Source organism: Plectropomus leopardus, chromosome 15 (genome assembly GCF_026936395.1).
Source record: "Plectropomus leopardus strain MGB_pleo_1.0 chromosome 15, ASM2693639v1, whole genome shotgun sequence".
Classification (NCBI taxonomy): Eukaryota; Metazoa; Chordata; class Actinopteri; order Perciformes; family Serranidae; genus Plectropomus; species Plectropomus leopardus.
Window position 1 is genome coordinate 17,832,439 of NC_142190.1, and position 19,725 is coordinate 17,852,163.

At 37.9% G+C, this 19,725-nt stretch overlaps 1 protein-coding gene across 1 annotated transcript; it reads right to left on the reverse strand.

Moving 5' to 3' along the window:
- Nucleotides 1-673: 673 nt before the first annotated feature.
- On the reverse strand, nucleotides 674-19,033 carry adgrg4b (adhesion G protein-coupled receptor G4b). Its single transcript, XM_088088384.1, has 30 exons — nucleotides 18,900-19,033; nucleotides 18,182-18,309; nucleotides 17,828-18,065; nucleotides 17,012-17,287; nucleotides 15,752-15,849; nucleotides 15,474-15,526; nucleotides 15,255-15,303; nucleotides 13,880-14,060; nucleotides 13,591-13,764; nucleotides 13,402-13,475; nucleotides 13,248-13,315; nucleotides 13,092-13,134; nucleotides 12,678-12,700; nucleotides 12,390-12,535; nucleotides 12,110-12,239; nucleotides 9,725-9,825; nucleotides 8,549-8,753; nucleotides 8,306-8,471; nucleotides 8,043-8,189; nucleotides 7,205-7,330; nucleotides 7,036-7,081; nucleotides 6,859-6,962; nucleotides 6,081-6,202; nucleotides 5,454-5,722; nucleotides 5,196-5,310; nucleotides 4,376-4,454; nucleotides 3,864-4,065; nucleotides 3,258-3,359; nucleotides 1,601-1,765; nucleotides 674-1,175 (listed from the first exon to the last, which is right to left on the reverse strand). Exons 1-30 carry the CDS (start codon nucleotides 18,973-18,975, stop codon nucleotides 1,042-1,044), a joined length of 3,840 nt encoding a protein of 1,279 aa, XP_087944510.1. The 5' UTR covers nucleotides 18,976-19,033; the 3' UTR covers nucleotides 674-1,041.
- Nucleotides 19,034-19,725: the final 692 nt, after the last annotated feature.

Sequence of the window (19,725 nt, forward strand, 5' to 3'; positions counted from 1 at the left end):
ATTTGTTGCCAAAATGTCACACTGATTAACAGCAAAGTATTTTGTGTTGATGTGCCAACCAAATAATTCAGCCAATCATAAGTGTGGAGAGGGCATTATGAAGAGGTGATTATTCTATTTTACAAGTTAGTGTTTTGTGTCATTTTCCATGATTTTAAACATATATCTAACACATTTATTCTAATTGTATTCACAGTAAGTCCGTTGTGTTTGGGGTCAGAAGGTCAAGTCAGCAGCTGAGGAACTAATGGTAGGCTATGAAATTAAAAGTTTGAACTTCTGTAACTTCCTCTCTATTTTTGTGTCCAGCCTTTTGGTTTGTATACACTGGGCAGATGTTAAGGAAATACAGTCAATATTAAATCCACATAAACAATACCTCTTGGACATAATGTGGCAAAGTTCATGAAGCACTAATTTCAGTTACGTCTCTATGATGCTACCAATAAATGCCAGTTGTATATTTAAGACATTGACTATTTCGGGTCATCTCATGTTTATCACAACAAAGGATCTACAGCAGCTGTCACATGTGAAGATGGCGTGGTAATCATCTTGTGAATCGATTAAGGAGTGATTGAGGAGGTGCATATATTCCGGCACAAATAGAGGTGAACAAGGAACACAAGGAGACTTGCATCATCTTAAATTTAAAATTTTATTATTTCCTTAGACAAACTGTGTGGTACCACGGTTCATTGTCACCATGGCTCCACTCACCAGTTGCTTGGCAACCAACTCCTCCTTGGAACTGATGCAACTACTCATGTCTTCATAATTACAGGCTCTTTTACGATATTTAGCAAAAACAAAAAAATAGAATTGCAAAATGATAAAATGATCTAATGAAGCTGGAATACAATGATGCTTCACTTTTAATTTCAGCTCTATGCTGCATCAATTACACATCTCTGTGGCTTGTCCTGAGGTACAATGCATGTTAAAGCTGCTGTTACAGTTTTCAAGATATCATGACAGTTTCTGCAATTTGCATATCTGCATGTGTCTGTATGCAAATGCACATGTATAATGCTGTGTGTTTTATCTTTCTCCTTGCTGGACAAGCAAGTAATTCTTCCAGCCAGGTGTTGCATTCGTCCCCCTCTGTGAAGGCAGAGCTCCTGCACCTGAGGGGCTCTGGGCACGAGGGAGAGCCAAGGAATTCATAAAAAGGCCTGCAAGATAATTAAACATCCATGAACAATTTAGAGGTGTGAAAAACAGATATTTTCTCTTATGTGGCTTGAAAATATACACCTGGGAGTTGGGGGTTAAATTCAGCTGTCAGATTGTGAAGGAAATCTTTAAGAAATAACAATTGTTCTTTTAGGCTCAGTTACAAAGGCTTTCGTGTAATTATTTGTCAGTGCAGTCTCATTAATGTATGCAGTGACCTTCACTTTGATTCTGGCAGCCGAGGGACTGTGATGATGTCTGACTAAATATGTGATCATCATCATTTTATTTGAATCTCATAACTTCTGATTGCAGTCTTAAATGCCCCACAATAGATGATAATTAAGGACTTCATGATGAGTTTAATGTCACAAGAAAATGGACCAGTGACAAATTAAGAGAGAGTCAGACTTGGTTTCCTAACCCAGGTTTGGTCTCTTGCAGGACGAGTCTCTCTGGCTGGAGTCGGAGGAAGCTGATGTGCTCTCGGTTGAGCTGGACTTGACAGAGCAGACCGATGGTACTGGTGCTCTCGGAGGATTTGATTTGGGTTTGGCCGTGACTCCAACTGATGCTGAGTTGCTCCACTCTGGATTACATCATCAAACACAGGTAACAGAAATCAAGCCAAGGGGTGCTTCAATTGCAATTAATTTCCCTTACAGGGGGATCTGTACTTTCACAAACACTGTGAGAACCGTACAAACCAAAGCACTGATCAAAAGTCAGATTTACCGAGACACAGCTGATCTCAGACATAATACCAGTAGTAGCAATACCATGTAGTTATTTATCAAATTTTAGAGAATATCTTACAGTTGCCATTAAAGGGGATTAACTGCTATTACAAAAAATACTGCAAGCTGCTCGTGTTGTCACGGTACATGGTAAATGCCTACCAGTGGCGATATAATTGGAGTTCTGAACTTCAACAACACTGAAACAGTGCTGTCCATTTGAATTTAGAAATCCTGAACAGGATTTCAGCGCATATTGTTACCATCATCTCGCTCACAGGAGAACTGTGTCATGCAACATGCATGTCATACAAAGTTTTGGTAGGTAGTTAGGCAGTAAAATAATAGCTATAGCTAATTCAATTAGTACAATAACTGCGGTCCAGTGAGCCAACATTTGTGAAAACCCAGTGCCAGCGACCACATGAATTCTGATCTTTGTGTGTTAGTGATGTTATGGTACGAGTGCTTGGAGCAGCCTAAAGGGATGAAGAATGGCCTCTTTTTCAAGAATAATTTAGCACATGTGATGAATTAAGTAAAAAAAAATTCTTCAAATTTGGCACAAATGTCCAGCAAGAATAAACTGATAACAATTTGGTGGTCAAGGTCGCTGTGCTCTCACAAGACATGATAGGGATTCATACCCTAATTATAACACTTAACACAAGTGTCTAATAAGATAAAATGATGAAGTGATGCCATTTTATATCCAGAAGGTCAAAGGTTAACTTCACTGTGACACCATCGTGTTCTGCAAAAATAACTCTCTGGCTGTTACTCAATTTTATAACCCAGGAGCAGAAGAGGGAGACATTGCACATCACCTGTAACATCACCAAGTGTATTTATGGAATTAGATGAAGCCCATGCTTATTGTTTTTTTTTTTAACTATTTTTGCTATTAGCTGTAATTCTCCTGTGAGTGGGATGACCTTCACAACATGCGCTGAAATCCTTTTATGGATTTCTCCGTTCCATTGAACAGCACTTGAACAGTCTATAGCTGCTGAAAGACAAGAGGTCATTAAGGTATGACACAGTTTCCTGTCTTATAATTGTTTAGAATTAACATAAAATAGATTCAGAAAGTGACAGCATGTTAGTTTATATTGCATATGTCAAAGAAATTTTAAATTTCATTAATATTGACACTAGCAAACAGTAATGTTTACCGTGAGGATACCACCACCTAGTGGTTTCCTAGCACACCCTCTTGATATGCATGCACATGAGCAGTGTGCAGTATCATTTCCATTGTGTGGTATTGACTCCAGAATAACATCATTTCTTTTAGAAATGGTCATTGCTCCCCTTTTTTCATACTGTGAACGGCTGTCATACCTGAATACTCATCAAGACGGAAACGTCCAAAGCAGAGATGAATCCTCCACTGTTTCCTGACATTTTCCTTCATCAGACAGTGGAAGATGAAGATGAAAAGCCCTGGAATATGAGCAAAAGTGAGATAAGGTCATGATGAGCTTTGGAGGATATGATTGGATCTTGTCTTTCGTCCTTCAGAAGATATTTTTAATTTGCACTTAAACAAGGCATTTCTCTCCAAAAGTGAAAAAATGGAGGGCTTTTGTTGCATCATAAAAAAAGAAAGCAATATAACAAAGGCTAGCCGAGGTAAAGGCAGTTGTGAAATAGTTGCATCATTCAGCCTCTGTTTGATTTCCTTCTTTTTATCTGTGAGTTTTGTTTCTTTTCTTTTGAACTGTGAATGTGAAGTGGGATGTTGAGGAAAACTGCATGTGTGGTTAGAAAACCTTCACTTGCTAATTTTTTAATCTTTATATCACTGAGACATGCCACATAAGAACAAATCTTTTTCTACAAGTGGTTCTTAAATGAAGCACATCCACTCTATGCCTGTGTATTTTTAAGTATATTATCCAAAATGGCTTTCAGTAATTATTTCTGTGCAACAAAAGAAACTACAACCTTGCAGGGTGTTAAGTCCAGCAAAAAGGTACAGCAGAACGACTCTGGCTGGCGCCCATGTGAAGAAGCCAACAGTCCATGTTAGTCCTAGTAACAAGGTGAGACTGGCAACACCCTTTAGGTCATGCATCAGTCCGCTGCGGGTCCCAGCCGGGCTGTTGACTCGCATGTGGCGAATCTGGATCAGAACCACCACAAAAATCTAAAAAGAGATTTTAAAAAATGAGTAGATAAATTGCAGGAAAACAATAATGGCATTAAAGATAAGTATGCAAGAGCCTTCAAATGTGAGATGCTGCAAAGATTGATCTATTTATTTTAAGATGACCTAATTTTAAGATGTATAGTGAACAGTATTAAGGCTTTCAAGCATTGTCAAAAACAAATGTTGTCTAATTGATAAGTTCTGTGAATATTTCTGTGAATACTGTGATGTATTAAGCAGTAAAATGTGAACATAGGCCACTAAGTCTTAATTGTTTGAACTAAAATGAAAAGTGATAATTACTCACCGCAATGTTGAAGAGAAAGATCAGCACAGCATAGCCAACCACGGATACGTAAAATGTCACATCGTCCTGGAGCCAACAGCTGAGGGAGCGAGGATTGAGTGAGAATCAGATAGGAAACGGGAATAAGTCGGAGGAAGAGAGTAAATTGAAGCGAGACACAGAAGTCATTGTGTTTGTCCCCTCACATACAAATTCTGTGCCACACTACAGCAGGTGTTGCAGTGTAAAAAATATTTAAATTAAAAATGGTTGTTGTCCTACTTTCACCCCCTGCAAGTAATTAAAATGTAGGAGTTACTTCTTGCAATTACAGTTGCAAAAAAAGCAGTTAAACATTTAATGTTAAGTTAAACAGTTTATCATTTTTATAACTTGAATTATTAACAATAACAGTATATTCTGAATTTAATCCAAGGGGGAAAAATGAATTATTTGAAGTTTTTTCTTTTTAAGATTTGTGAATAAACATCATCTATAAATGTAATCTAATTATAATTATAATAATAATCTAGTCTAATAAAAAGAATAAGATATATTAAGTGTAACATTAATATTATATATATTAAATACTTTGAGCTATTTCAGGTAGTTTTAACTTCTTCACATTAGATTAGTTGCTTTTAAATATAAGTTGGTATTTGCATCAACTATTAGTAACAAGATGCCTGACAAAATAAATGTAAACAGAAGGTAAAGTCACTTATTAAAAAAAAAAGACCCTTACATTTGTATCAACTTTATTCCCACTGCTGATAGAAAAACAAATTTTTTTTTTTCTTTCAAGTATGAAAAATGTATGTAAGATGAAGCCAAAACTCACAAGTTGTCAGAGTTGTCCAGTGGCTCTAAGCTTCGCTCGACATCATTGTAGAGGTCACTGCCATAAGCCTCTCTGTTCACGATGAGCACCAGGATGCAGATCACCAGAGGAATCCCTGGAGGAACAAATTAAATTGCAGCAAATAATAATTATGACGAGGAACTAGTTTAAATTGTCCGTGTTTCAGTCAACAGCATTGTCCTAAAAAGCGTTTCAGTGTGACGCCATTTTGGCCAGTCAGTTGAACACACGACTCACCCCATCCCAGAGCGCAGAACTTGAGAATATAAGAGGGCACATAGACGTTGAAGACTTTGACAAGTGCAAAGTACATATTAACGGCCTCTAATCCCATCCAGGTGAATGACGCCAGGAGGAAATAGTGCAGCGTGGACGCTACAGCCACACAGAGGCCGTACAGACCCCAGGAGGACAGCCAGGAGTTGACCAGAAACACCAGGTTCAAGCCCAGCAGCGCCAGGGAGAGGTTGATGAGGATCTGAGAGGGGTAGTCTCGACGAAGTTTCCTGAGGAGCAGATGGAGATGGGGGAGGAAAACAAAAGGTAAGACACAGAGAGCATTAGTGTAAATAAGATTGCAAACATACACTAATATACCAAAGCTATCATAAAAAAAGTACCAAGACAATAGAAAAGGCAGCTGCCCATACTTTCCAGAAACACCAGCTTTGGTTTATCTCACATTTCTTATTGCTATTTAAGTAAGGACAGAATGTTAGGTATTTCAGTGGGGACAAAATGGTTTGAAACAAAAATATAGTTTTCATATGCATTAGTGTTGACATGGCCTTTAAGACCTGCCAACAGGTTACCAGTTTCCATGTAAACATAGAAAACAGATAAAATAACATCTCAGAGTCTCACTCAAAAGCTGTGTAGGTGAGAACAGTGACTCCCAAGAACAACGATGAGACTCCACAGCCAATGTAGGTGATAATGGTCAGGATCTGCTCATTAGCTGGGTCCACCTGAGTCCTGGAGACATCCTGGACACAAACACACAACACAGATTAGTAAGCATGAATTTATTCATTTCTCAGTGTGCCGCAAATAAATCCCAGACACAGATTGTAGAGTATTAACAGCTCCTATTTCCAGGTACAAAGTAGCATGAAGACCACCCACATCACCATCTGACTTTAGCACTAGTGTGTGTGAATTAGTTGCAAAATATATCTGTCAATTTCAGTAACAATAGGACTTATACCCTCAATATTTTTACAGTTTTGGGATATTTTTAATGCAAATCTGTCATTTTTTATAAGATGCACTGCACTGGATTGTTTTAAAGCGGTATACTAAAGATTAGGGCTACTTTCAAAGCAGTGTGTCTTTACCGTTTGTAAAAATATTAAAGAACAGAAATCATATCCCATAATTACTTAGTCCAACAAAAACAAAGAATTTATGTCAGATTTTGCTCAATAGTATTTCAGTTTTATATGTTGTATATGTTGTGTTTTGAGTGCCATCTGCTGGCAAAATCTGCATTAAACCACTTCCTCTCGCTCAGAGCTGTTGTTTGAATACAGCTTCTACCACGGCCACAATGGTTACCAAAACTTTGAAACGTGCTGCAGTCCCTCTTAGGCCAAAGCACGCTTTCCAGGAGAAAGTAAAACAGAAATAATACAATGCATACCAGAAGAACTCCAAAGTGTGTGAGGTGATCACACAGACATGTTGTGTAGTCGGAGCTGCTGTTGTATTTTCTGCAGCCGTAATCATCCCAGCCTCCGTGTCCATCTAAATGAAAACAGATATTCAGCATCACAGAGTTTACCCAGAAAGAGCAGTGATTATTTAAATCAAGACCTACTGTTTTTATTGAAGTTCCAGTACACACACTGTTCGCCCTCGTGACGCTTTAACAGAAATAGAAATGCTTTTGTTAGTCAAAGACAATACAGTCTCAGTTGTTCATTACACTGGCAGCAGATTAATGTCCTTCTGCTGTTAGCCACATTTTAAAGAACAGTTGAACCCACTGTGTTGGGTATAAGATGGTGGAGCGTGACTTTGACATCTTCATCCAGGTCTTTGATGGGAGAGCTGGCGTTGGTCACACTGGCTGACACAACAAAGGTGTTTAGGATATGTCCCTTTTGGCTGCTCTGAAAATAATAACACATTATATAAATAAAACAGTACTCACCAAGTAAAATAAAGGAATACTTTACCCAGAAAATGATTAGTATACCATTTACTCACCCTATGATGAATTTGTGAAGAAAACATAATTTTTTCCCATGCCTTCGTGGTGAAAAAATAACTTAGAAACGGAAAAAATTCATAGCGGTCAGGGCTTTAAAAAAAACAAAACTATAGCAAAACAACTGATTCACTTTCACACAACTTGTGCAGTATAATCCCAGTCTCATTTATCCAGTCGTATGTCAGGGCATTGAAAATTAAACTCAGTTATGCTCTCTTGAAAGCCAGACTCCACCGACAAAAACTAATTTTACCTCACTGAACACAGGAGCTGCTGGTCTACTGCTGCCTCGATCCAGAGTTTGTTTGAGTTATTGTGTGACACTAAAGTCACAGTGGCTGTCTGTTTGGAAAATCCTGATCATAAGACTGTATAAATGAGAATGGGTTATATCAACAGTAACCCATTTACATCAGTTGACTAAGAATGTTCTCAGTTTGTTTATTTTTCATTCACCGTGGAGGCAAGAAAAACTGTTTTCTTAACAAATTTACCATAACACGTGGTGAATAACTGATATACAAATGATCACTTGACGAATGAAGTATTCCTTTAAAACATTGCATGTTTTTCCTGGTGCTCTAAGAAAAATGATTCATACAACAAAGTACCTTGAAGAGCACTGGGATGCCGAAGAACTGAAATTTAACCCTTGCAGGGCTCTGGTTCGAGCTGTTCTGAGGGAAGCTGTGTTGCAGGACAGAAGGCAGGGAGATAAAAGCCACTGTGTCGTTGAAGGGATATTTGTTTATGAATATCTACAACATAAAGAGAAATGTATTAATTCTCTTTTAAGCCAAGATTCAGCCTGTATAATTAACAGTAACAGTCAAAATGATTGAGGAGATTTGTTAGTTGTTATTACTTTACCAACCTCAGGTTTTGTGCCTTCGCGGTCAGATGACACTCCGAAAGTCAAACTGCTGAACTGTCCAGGAACTACATCCACCACTGAGATGGCTATGGCAGGAGCAACCAGGGTGGAGGAGCCCTCGTAGCCCACCATCGTGTCTCCCACTGCCTCTGTTATATTTAAGATACTGGAGAGGAAGACAGAGGAGGGTGAACGGATGTCAAACTGAACAGTTAGAAAGATCCCCTCAGTTTTCATCCTTACGTGTTTGTGAAAGGAAACAGGTTGCTGTCAGACTCCAGTATTTCAGAGATGATGTTGATGAGAGCTTGGCCCAGGTTTGGTGTGACTGTACTGAGGTTGATGATGTCCTTCAGCTTGTTGAGGACTGTGACCAGCTCCGGGTAGTTAAGTGTGGAGTGGTTGCTCATTAAACCCTCAATCATTTCCACCACGTCCAGTGCGTTGTCTGCAGATACAGTAAATGAAACAGCTAGTGTTTTTTTAGAGCTCCTGTAGAGAATAAGTCCTGACCTTTTCACTGATTTGTTATTATGGGGATTTCAATTTGCAAAACATGAATTAATTAGGCGACATTAACTGTTCTGTGTTTACATGCACATTAATATTCCGCTATTACTCCGAAAATGACAATATTCTGCGTATGACACATGTCATGTTAACAGCGTATTTCAGTAAGATTTTTCTGAATTAGGCCTTATTTTGAATGCAGCATTTTCCGGTTATATGGGATATGCAAATATCGTACTGATGTTAGGAGCATTCTCTGAACATGTATACATCTTGCCAGTATATTGTCAGCTCTGTACTTTGTCATGAATATGTTGCACACAAACCAACTAATCAATAGTTTGCAAGGCTGTGGGGAAGAGGTGCATGCCCAAACAAAAAGGACGGAGAAACACACCTACTCTTAAACATTATGAAGCACAGGATATCGTCAGGTTTTTGGATATGTGCAAATATCACAACACCGACCATTTCAAGAAGGTGGTTGAAGGAATGAAAGAGGGAGGCAATGTCCACACAGTTCATCACTGGTGGAAAACTTCTGTTTTGATGCAAAGACACAAAGTAGCACAAGGGGCATCACCCATTTCTGTTTTCCACATTTTGACATGAAGTCAAGTTAGGGTATCATTCCCTGTCAAACACAGCCAAGAATGACCTCAACATGTAAGCAAGAATATATAGTCATTGTCATTGTTGCCTTGTAAATGGCTTAGTGGGAATATTGTCTTTATTCAGAAAAAAAATGGACAATATTATAACATAGTCAGCGTAACATCTCTCTTATAAACTCTATGGATCTTAACTGCATATTTTGAAACATACATTTGAGACTGACTAAAGCTATTCTTTATAAATCAACAACTAAGACATAAGACAGACAAATGAAGTGAAAAGTGTGAAACAGACCAGCAGTGACTTCAACATGGTCCAGATCAGGGATGGTTTCCACCACCAGATTACAGTCTTCCAGGTCTGGGGCCAGCCAGCGAGTACTGAGGCACAGTTTACTGTCAGACAAACAGGTTGTTAGGACTAAAAAATACAATAGCCACTTTATAAATAGAAGTTTTGCTTAACATTTTATTTTCATCTCATATTTACTTTACGTTATGTATCTTTAATTCATGACTAGCTTTCTCATAGCTATAGCTTTTTATAGTTGGTAATTCAATTTTTATTGTAATGGCTTGTCTTTCTTTACCTCCCTAAGTCTTACTAGTAGAAAATGCATCCTTAAGACAGAGCCTGGGCAGCTGGGAGATTTTTTATCTGAGGAAACACCCATCTATTCACTCCACTCATTAATGACACCCACCTGCTGATTAATGATTTTGCAGCACAGTCTTCTTACAGCTCATGAACAGCTATCGGTAAATATTGTTGCACTGAGTCAACACACAGAATGAGCCCCGAACACAGTGACACGGCCATATAAAAACATATACCACCAGTTGCAATCAATACCAAATAGGCCTGTATTTATTCATGTGTTAAATTTATGTTGACAGTCCCAGATAAATACAAATGCCCTTTTCTCAGTGAGACTGTGGTTCATGACTTCCGTGATAGGTGATGGTACCAAACAGTACATGTCAGTGACAGGCTACAATCACCATGCAGGTGTTCACATACAGCAGCTGCCAGCTTTAAACATATACCTGGAGTTCATCCAAACGTCAGAAAATTTCAATTTAGCAGCATATTTAATGTGTATTTTGATTAATTTGGTAAGCTTAATTAGGTATGAAGCAAGTGTTACTACTTGCAGTCTACAGAAGAGAAGAGTAATCTTGAAAAATGCCAATTTTTGGAGCTTTATGTGTGGTCATCCTCTCTAATACAGTAATACTGTATGTTGCTACCATGACTAACAGGAAGTGGATTCGACTGACAATTCTTGCGCATTCAGAATTTTGAATTTTCATTCAAAATTATTAAAATGCTCCCAGCCCATAAAAATGTTCAATTAAATATTGCATCCAGCAATGTTCTAAATATTTAAAAAATAATCCTGTAAGTGTTAGTCATACAACAAATTAATTTCCAGTTAAGCCAAATATCAGATATGTGACGGTGCCTCTATTTCAGTAGGAAGTTGCAAATAAGGCAACCCAGTCTTTTCCAGGTTGTAAAACGCGAGGCGCACCACACTACCTTTTTTTTGTTGAAGTCATCTCGGATCAGTTAGAATGAGTTTTCATCCTTTTTTTCTTTTCTTATTTCGCTAGGCAACCATCATATCACCTGTCTTTACCTTACCCACTGGTTTACTGTGAAGTAAAGTCCCAGATTTGTACTTTAAAATCTGCACAAAAGAATTGATAGGCAGAGGACACTTGCTGCAGCTCGGATGGAGGGTGAGCGACTGTTTCCAAATAGTATAATGGTGGTATAGTATAATAGTAATAACAGTATAACGGAGATGTGTGTGGTTATATGAGACTTTAACAAAGAGGAGAAACCTCAAGGAGTACCACCAGCTGCTTTAGGCACTTTGGTTAATGGATGCTGGTTGTTTCAAGGCTCATTTCGGGACGAGTCTCGGACAGTTTGACAATCTGTTGTCAGTCACCAGGTCTGATTGTTATTGGTAGAATCTTAGAAAGTAATTAAGGCTACAATTTGTTCGGCTACATCTTGCAGCTTGTTTCGCAGGGCAACGATGAAAGTTAGCTGCTGTTAGTTTTCATACAAACCATTTTTTTTGCATGTTGCCACTCGTAATCATCACCACCACAGAAGGCCCACCTCTCATTTCTATTCGGTCAGTAGGAAAAAACAGAATTGACTTTTTTAACTCAAGCTGCCCCTGCAAAAAACGCAAGGTGCATAGAATGGAAAAAACATAAGCCTGTCATCAACACAAAGGGCAAAATGCTTCACTCTCACTGAAAACCATTACAAAAACTCAGGGCCTTAGTTTGCTACTTTTGCAATCAACTGTCCTTAAGTCAAAAATATATTATTTAATATGAAATCAAACAAAGAAGTGCAGCATGTCCTCACATGTGAGGACTCGGAGTAATAGTCTGAAAAATAAGTTATGACTATTAAAAAGTTTCAGCATTCATTATAATATTATTTTCACAACTTGGTAGTTTTGTCGGTTTATTCCAACATCCTGGACTGTATTGTATTTGTTAATTGTAATTTATTTATTTATTTTTAATTTGATTTTCTCCCACATGTCGTTGGCACTATGGTTAATGTCAAATTTTACACTTATTGTGGGTGTGAATATATATGTAACTATGTGTAACAAATGAATGAATGAACTGTCTGAGAGCTCACCAGTGTCGGGTGGCTTGGCTTAGAGGGTTTTTTGGGCACGGCTGAGTTGCATATTTTCCTCCTGAAGTGTCGGGCCACTCAAACAGGCCTTTCCTCGTGTGGTAGGTCTCTGCCTTGCACTTAAATATCACTAAAACAGAATGACAGCAACACAGATAGAGAGAGACTGAAAGAAAAAAATGACTTTTTATCTGGTATATATTTTGTAGAACTCAATATCAGTAATCTGTATCAGTTTTTAAATGATATACTGTGTAATCTTTGACTGAATCTGACTCACATATGCGGCTTATCTGTATGTCCTCGGCTGCTATGGAGATGGATCCGTTGTTATATGGCGTCAGCAGCAGGTATCGTATCTGCTCTTCCATTTCCTGTGCGTCTAAAAGCGACATCATTACCTGAACCTGGAAAATGCAACTCTCTCTGCAGACAGTGAAGGAGTTATTAGTTACTCAGAATATCACTTTTATTTCCTTTATTGTGCACTTTGGGACTTCATGTATTAGTTGTCAGTTAAATGTGTTTGTAATTTAATTGAAAATGTGTAGAGCCACGTGATCCATACCTCGACACTCTGGGCATGAACACCTGGAAAAGAAAAGAAATATTGACAGTTTTATAACTGTAGGAAAAGGATATTTCAGTCAAAGACAGAGCATGCAAGGGATTTGCATTTGTATTATATAAATTATAGCCTGAATACTGACAAATTTAAAATCACAGCATTAATCAGCAAAAAATTGTAAGCAGCTGCCACATTTTTATTGTATTGTACACAATTTCACCTTTCTTAACATTTACTGACCCCCTCAAAAAGTATTTTATTATCTTAGATTTTTGTAGAGTATTTTTTCTATAGAAATGTATGAAAATTGTGAATTTTAGAAGAACAATGAGACATTTGATGGCTTGAGGTCACTTGTTTCATCATCTTTTTTAGATGTCATTTTAGACACAAGAGTTACTCATGTTTACTTACTCCATCAGACGTAGAGAGGTTTAATTGCAGGTTAGGATGATGTCTAGAAGTGAGATCAGTTATTAAATTAGATTGACCATATTGAAATCAGACTGTGTTATATTTCTGGAAACAAAGATTAAATTGATGGTGTTACAGCTACATCACATATTTTACCTCTGAGCTTTTGGAAGCAGCTGGAGGTCGAGCACTATCATCATGTCAGCGGGTAGACTGGAGTTTAGCTGTGGAGAGTTAGAGGCCACATTTAAGACAAATCTGTCGTATATTCCGAAAACTAAAAGAGCTACGTTTTTTTTGTCAGACGTACCCAGGTAGAAAGAACCTGTCTGGGGTCACAGTCTCCAGCGATGGAAACATTCACCTCAACTTCAAAATAAAGCTCTGCAGAGAAAATTCAGACAAGATAAATGATAAGTTACAGCTCTGATAAAATCACATAATAATCTATATGAAGCCGTGACAAAGAGCATTTCTATAACTAAATTATCTGACTGACCAGAGATATTTGCAGGGCTTGTTGTGAAGGTGGTTGCTGTGGCCGCACTGGTAGAGGCACTTGTGGTGGTGCTAGTGGTGGTGATGGATGTTGTGGTTTTAATTGCTGTGTTTGTGACTGGAGACGGCTTTGTCACTACATCAGGTGGACCGACGGTGACAGAGGAGAAACTTTCTAGAAACAGAGGAAAGATCATTGCGAACCAGAATTTGTTTTCCTGTAAATACACACACACACACACACACACACACACACACACACACATACATGGTATAAACTATTTTCTTACCAACAGGTGTGGTGTGTATGCTGTTCGCTTCAGCCATTAGCCATATATGACCACTGGGGTCTTCGTAGACTTCAAGAAGGTCCTTGTACATCTCAATTTGCACTTCTGCCACATCCCAGCTGGGGTAAACACTTACATGAACCAGGCAGTCAAAGCTACAGGGGAAACAGACAGCTATAGGCTGCAGAGAGTGCTTCATTTTAAGGGGTTACAAGCCAAATATTCAGGGATTCATTATTGTAATTCCAGCCATGCAAATACATGAAACAAACAAAATATAGTACTCTTGTGGCGCTGAACAATAAATAATGAACACTGTAATAAAAACACTGGGTCGACAAATAAGTGATTAATGAATAAAACATAAAGTGAGCAGTGCAGTGTGCAGTAACAATAAAATCTAAATCTTAAAAACTGAGAAACATTATTGCAGCATGCCCTGAGGAAAATTAAAATATGGTTGAGTAAAATTTATTGGAGATGCAATATTTTGGTCCTTTCATCAGGTAAATTAGGACCGAAGGGTTGTATTTGTAATAGGGTTGCACCGATTTCATGTTATGGTGTGGTATTAAAAAATTTAATGTTTTCATACCAAGTAAATTTGCTCATGCACAGCATTAAAAAAGTAACCAAATGCAGAATTTCATCCTTATTTTATCTGTTTGAAGGGAGACTTCAGTAGAGATACCATGATATTTTCTGAAATGGTGATTGTTCCGTGAAAATCAAGTTTATTTTAAGTAGAAAGACAGTGTGCAGGACCTCTCCTGTGTTTTTTAAGAGGTTGCAAGCCTGTAGGAACCACTGCAGCATTTGATTTGACTTTAGTGAGGGTTTAGTGAGAGTCATCAGTGTGTTTCACTTCCTTTTTTATTGTCACATTTGTGTAATACAGTTTATTCTGAGCATGTGATGTGCTGAATTTTAACTTTATTAATGTAGATTAACCAAAAAAAACATATTCTTCATCTTGTTTTCATATCATGTGTTGGCATATGCGATATATTTTATAATGAATGGAATATCATCTGAGCTCTAAAACAATTCAGCCACTATCAGATTACACAATATTTAGCAAACAGAAAACATAAAGTAAAAAAACATGAACTATGATACCTGTCATAATCAGGAGACCGCACCTGAAGAATAAAATAGACAGATTTTAAAGTTACAATAAAAATATGCAAATCACAGAGAGTGTGCTTTAGAGCCTGAGAAAAACTGGATTTCCTAACATTATTTTGACTAGTATTGGTTGACAAACCACTATATGTCCACCAGCGAGCACCAACTATCATTACTGCAGTTATTCTTATTGACCAACTTGTACACAACTAAACCTAAGTATATGCAAAAGTTTTAACCTGCTTACCATCCAGTCCTCGTGTGATGTTTGTATGAGCCTGTCATGTTTGCTGGATCTGTGAAAGAGATCAGAGAAAGTCAGTATACTTATGGCCCATTGGTTCCCCTCTCTGTCATTTCATTTAAAATACAGTTTATTTGTTGTGAGACAAAATGACATTCATAGATATTCTATTATGAAATACATTGAGTCATGTCAGTGTTATAAACTCCACTCTTGTCATACCTGGTGACTGACACTCCGTTTAAATAGATGTTGGACGGCAGAACCTTTCTGAGCTGGAACAACAAACAGCAGAGCAGTTACAGCCGCTGAGATTTATAACCCCCAGACAGGGCAGCGCAATCCAACCCAACAGTTAATAATACGGATACAGCACCGCCACAGCCATAAGGAGAAAAACAGTATACAGCTTCAGGGTTCTGAGTGTAATTGTATCTTCAAGTCGGTTTTCACAATTACATCGACAGTATCAGTGATTTTTGTATATTTGCGTCTTTTACCCAGTTATGTGCGATGTCTCTGGCTGTGTAGAGCTCAGTTTTGTCGCCATCAGAACGGCTGATGTCAAACGTCAGTCTCACTTCAAAAGTGGACCATTCTGCCAAGAGAATATAAAACAGCAGAAGAAAAGTATATTAAAAAGTATATTAAAACACAGCAACTTGAAATTATCCCTATAAAAATGAGAACTTTCAAAAAGTACAGTTCAGGATTTTAAACCTGATTCTATTTTCTACAGTAAATCCTAAGTTTATTTTTTTTTCTTTTGCCTGTGTTTCATATAACTGCTCTTTCACTGGGATAAACAAATGCATTATATACAAGACTGATCATGTGAAATATGATTAACGTTTGTGTCATCTTTTGTGTTAAGTTCCAGTTCATTGCTGAAATGAAACTGTGACAAACAGAAACGGGGACTCAATTTAGAAACAATTACATTGCAGAACCACTATCATATGCCGACGTTTTAGTGTAAAGGTGAATGGCATTTGTTGATGTGAATCAGTATTCAAAAGCAGCAGATATGTTGTATGTTAAGTTATGTGATTCTTGCATTCTTTCATTTAATTTAAATTCTTAGTCCGTAGATTTTATTTATTACCTTCTTACCTTTATGTGCCCCAGTTGACGATAATTTTAAGCTGTTACAGAACTTTAATTTGCACAATTAAAACACGAAAGTGATGCCTATAATTCAGTAAGGTTATTTGCTGTTTCCTAGCCAATAAATAAGATTCAGTGCTCTAAAAAAAAGTAAATTTGTTGAAGGAAATCAATTAATATCAACATTTTTCAAACTGAGGGCAATTTTGCCTTGTTTTGTAAACACTGGTCAACAGCTTCAGCTTTGCAGAGAGGGAATAACAACCTATGACATCTGTATGATTAATGCTTCTGATCTTAATGTTATTGATCACAGAAAGGCTTCTATATTTACCTAACTGACAAAAAGACGTGGGGTCAATATTTAATCTGAGGGCCGAGGACGCACAGTAAACCAAAGGCAGCCTCGGAGGCTACCACTGAGGTTTGAAAAAGCTGTAAAACGCCCGATGACGCTGACAAATCATTTACTACATAAAAGTGATTCACTGACTGGTGTATAAACACAGTGAGAGCCAGCGAAGGCAGAAAATACTCTACTTGTTGGAACATGTGGGTGCTGAGGTAAATTTAGGGTTAAAATTTGAAACAAAATGTTTTACTTTCGAAGAAATATTTGAAATTAATATAAAGGAGGTTTTTTATTGGCTCACCACACTTAAGGCTGGAGTCGGGGATGGGGGCACAGATCCGAGTGTCCCAGTGGTCCCTCTCCCACTTCACCACGCCCCCCTCTGTACAGTTTAGTGATGTCACTTCCTTTTTGCTGCGTTCTTGCCCCCACAACCGAAACAAAGATAATTTTCCCATCAGAGGGGCGATAGGAATAATCTGGATATTCCCATTGACCAGCCGGTGTGTTGCACCCAGGGTAAGCGTTCCACTGGGTGCCAGTTTGCAGCACGAACTGGAACTGGCGGGAGTTGTATCTAAATAATGGTCAAGGAGAGAAGAAAACGGTAGTATGGCACAAAGGAGGATTATATACGTACAAAGTCAAATTATCAATTTAAACTGAGACAATGAAGCAAAAAAAACAGCTCACAGCTATAAATTGTTTAATAAAAAGATTGTTCCAATACTCTTAAAGTGATACCAGTAGAGTACTTCTTTTGATTTTCTTGATTTTTTTCTATTCCATTTTGTAGATTTGTTCTATAATGATACCAGTGTTGAAAATTGCTTAAAGTGATCAGGTTTCAGCAAATACTGTCTATGCACAGATCCACTGTGTAATTTATTGATAAAATTTAAAGTAGGGTCAGACCCGGACAAAATGGGAGGTTTTCCGGAGAAAAAAAATAGAGTAACAGAGCATCACCAGAATATAAAACATAGCTGCGAAAAACTAAAATATTATTACGAAAACAGGCCATAAGTTAAAACACAAAATGGAGATACCATGCTCTCTGCAGAGCACACTCCTGTGTTCGGATACTTGTAACTCCCTTGCTTATTACTTAACCCACCTGCCGTGATTTCCACCAGGTTGCCATCAACATATAGGTGTGGTCTGTCTTTAGTATGTGTCCAGGTCAGGCACAGTGAGTACCATCGTGATGGATGGAGGTTGATCTTTTCTGTAGTCCACTCTGTTCCAAACAGCCAGACCACTAAACGACCCCACTTTCCTCCCAAGCCCAGCTCAGTATGTTGGGCCTTAGGATGGCGGTACGTGAAGGCGGTCCATGGTGAGGAAGGCCGGAACTAGATATGGGTGATGAAATATTTTATATGATTTATAAGGGGTTGGACTGGATCCTTAAAAGTTGTAGTCATGTAATTTAGACTTGTGAATCAGTGTTGCAGTTTGTCATCAGTACCTGGAACTTCAGGTTGAAGCAGACCGTGAGCTCCTGCAGGGGGGGGATGGAGACCTGAGGCTTTAGTCTCCAGTGGTTGCACCCGAAGGTGAACTCAGCCACCTCCCCCCACAGACTGAGGTGAGGAACTGAGACAGAAATGGACAATAAATACAGTAAATCATTAACACACAGCACATAGGAACAGATTTGTAGAGCAGCTCTGAGGCTACTTTTGTCTTTGACAATGTAGGCACCACGTTTGAAAAAGAAAAGAATTTGTTACATTACATTTGTTACATGTACTACACAGTATCATCATCAAACAGAAAAACAGGAAGCAATAAATGTTGAACTGTATAAATGTACTTGCACTTCTCATTGGTCTCAAACTTTTGCTCTTTCATCTATAACTTTGAGAGACCATTTATGTAAGTGCGTAGCTGTATAGTGTTTAACTACAGCGTACTGTGTTTGCTTTAGATATTTTTGATTTATTTACAGTCACCACAGTGATTTTCTAACAGAACTGTGGGTTCAGCCATGCAGGTTGTAATTTAAAGGATTAACACCTTTAGAAACAGGTTTATATCTTTGAAACAAGTCAGTTGTTTTAAATCATGTTGTCTTATTTTTGGTAAATCCTTAGCTATGAATTACCATAGCACATTTTTTTCAATATTTTGACACATTATTTTATCAAACTGTCAAATTATAGTCACACAAAACATTGTCCTACCTTGCTTCATAGCAGAGGGGCTGCTCAGCACAGACAAAGTGATTAAAATGTTTAGGAACTGTTGGAAAAAGGTCATCACAAAGCTGAAACAAAAGAAGGTTATTTCCTTTTCAAAATTTTCAGTTAGAGGAACCTTTGTACATTAAGGTTAAAAAGAGGTCATATTATAAACATATTTTAAAAAAAAACCTGAAGAGACATTATAAAGTGCTATATAAAACTCAAATATCCACATTTTAGGCTGATAGGTTGGTCTGACTAACCACCCAAAGCATTGGTATTTGACATCCTGGGAATGGCCTTCAACAATCAATCTTTCAAGTGTGATGAAATAATATATTCTCATCACTACTTAAAACATTGCTTTGTTTATAAATAATAATTCTGAGTTTCAGTCACGTGAAACATTCGGTTTTTGATGTCAAAGTGTCTGTTAAAACCTTGAAAAAATCAAAGTACTTACCTGCATAGATAAAATTATTCAGTTTTGTAGAGGTAAATCCTGGTCAGTACTTTCAGTAGCAGCAATACTTCATGCAGACAACCTCAAAGTGCCGTGTTGGTTTCAAACAATGAGCTCTGAGGCGGAGAGGACGAACCACAAACCTGCCTCTGCAAACAAGGATGGTATAACTAGTGTGGTGCAGAGACAGGTGTATTTGTGCCGTGATTGGTCAGCTTGGTTAATATGCATGTCTGCACCTGTGTGCAGGTGAGAGAGAGAGAAATGGATATGTGCATGCTGAATATTATCTTACCATCAGTTTAAGTTCAAAAACAGAAAACTCCCACAAAAACGTGATTAGTTTGGACAAACTACTTTGTA

Bases quoted from the DNA above. Each gene is read 5' to 3' on its own strand.
- adgrg4b (XM_088088384.1), bottom strand. From the start codon at position 18,975: ATGACCTTTTTCCAACAGTTCCTAAACATTTTAATCACTTTGTCTGTG. The intron at 5,311-5,453 runs GTGAGTCGTGTG...TTGTTCCTCCAG, and splicing joins GTTCTGCGCTCTGGGATGGG to GGATTCCTCTGGTGATCTGC. The intron at 1,766-3,257 runs GTATGACAGCCG...GATGTAATCCAG, and splicing joins CCGTCTTGATGAGTATTCAG to AGTGGAGCAACTCAGCATCA.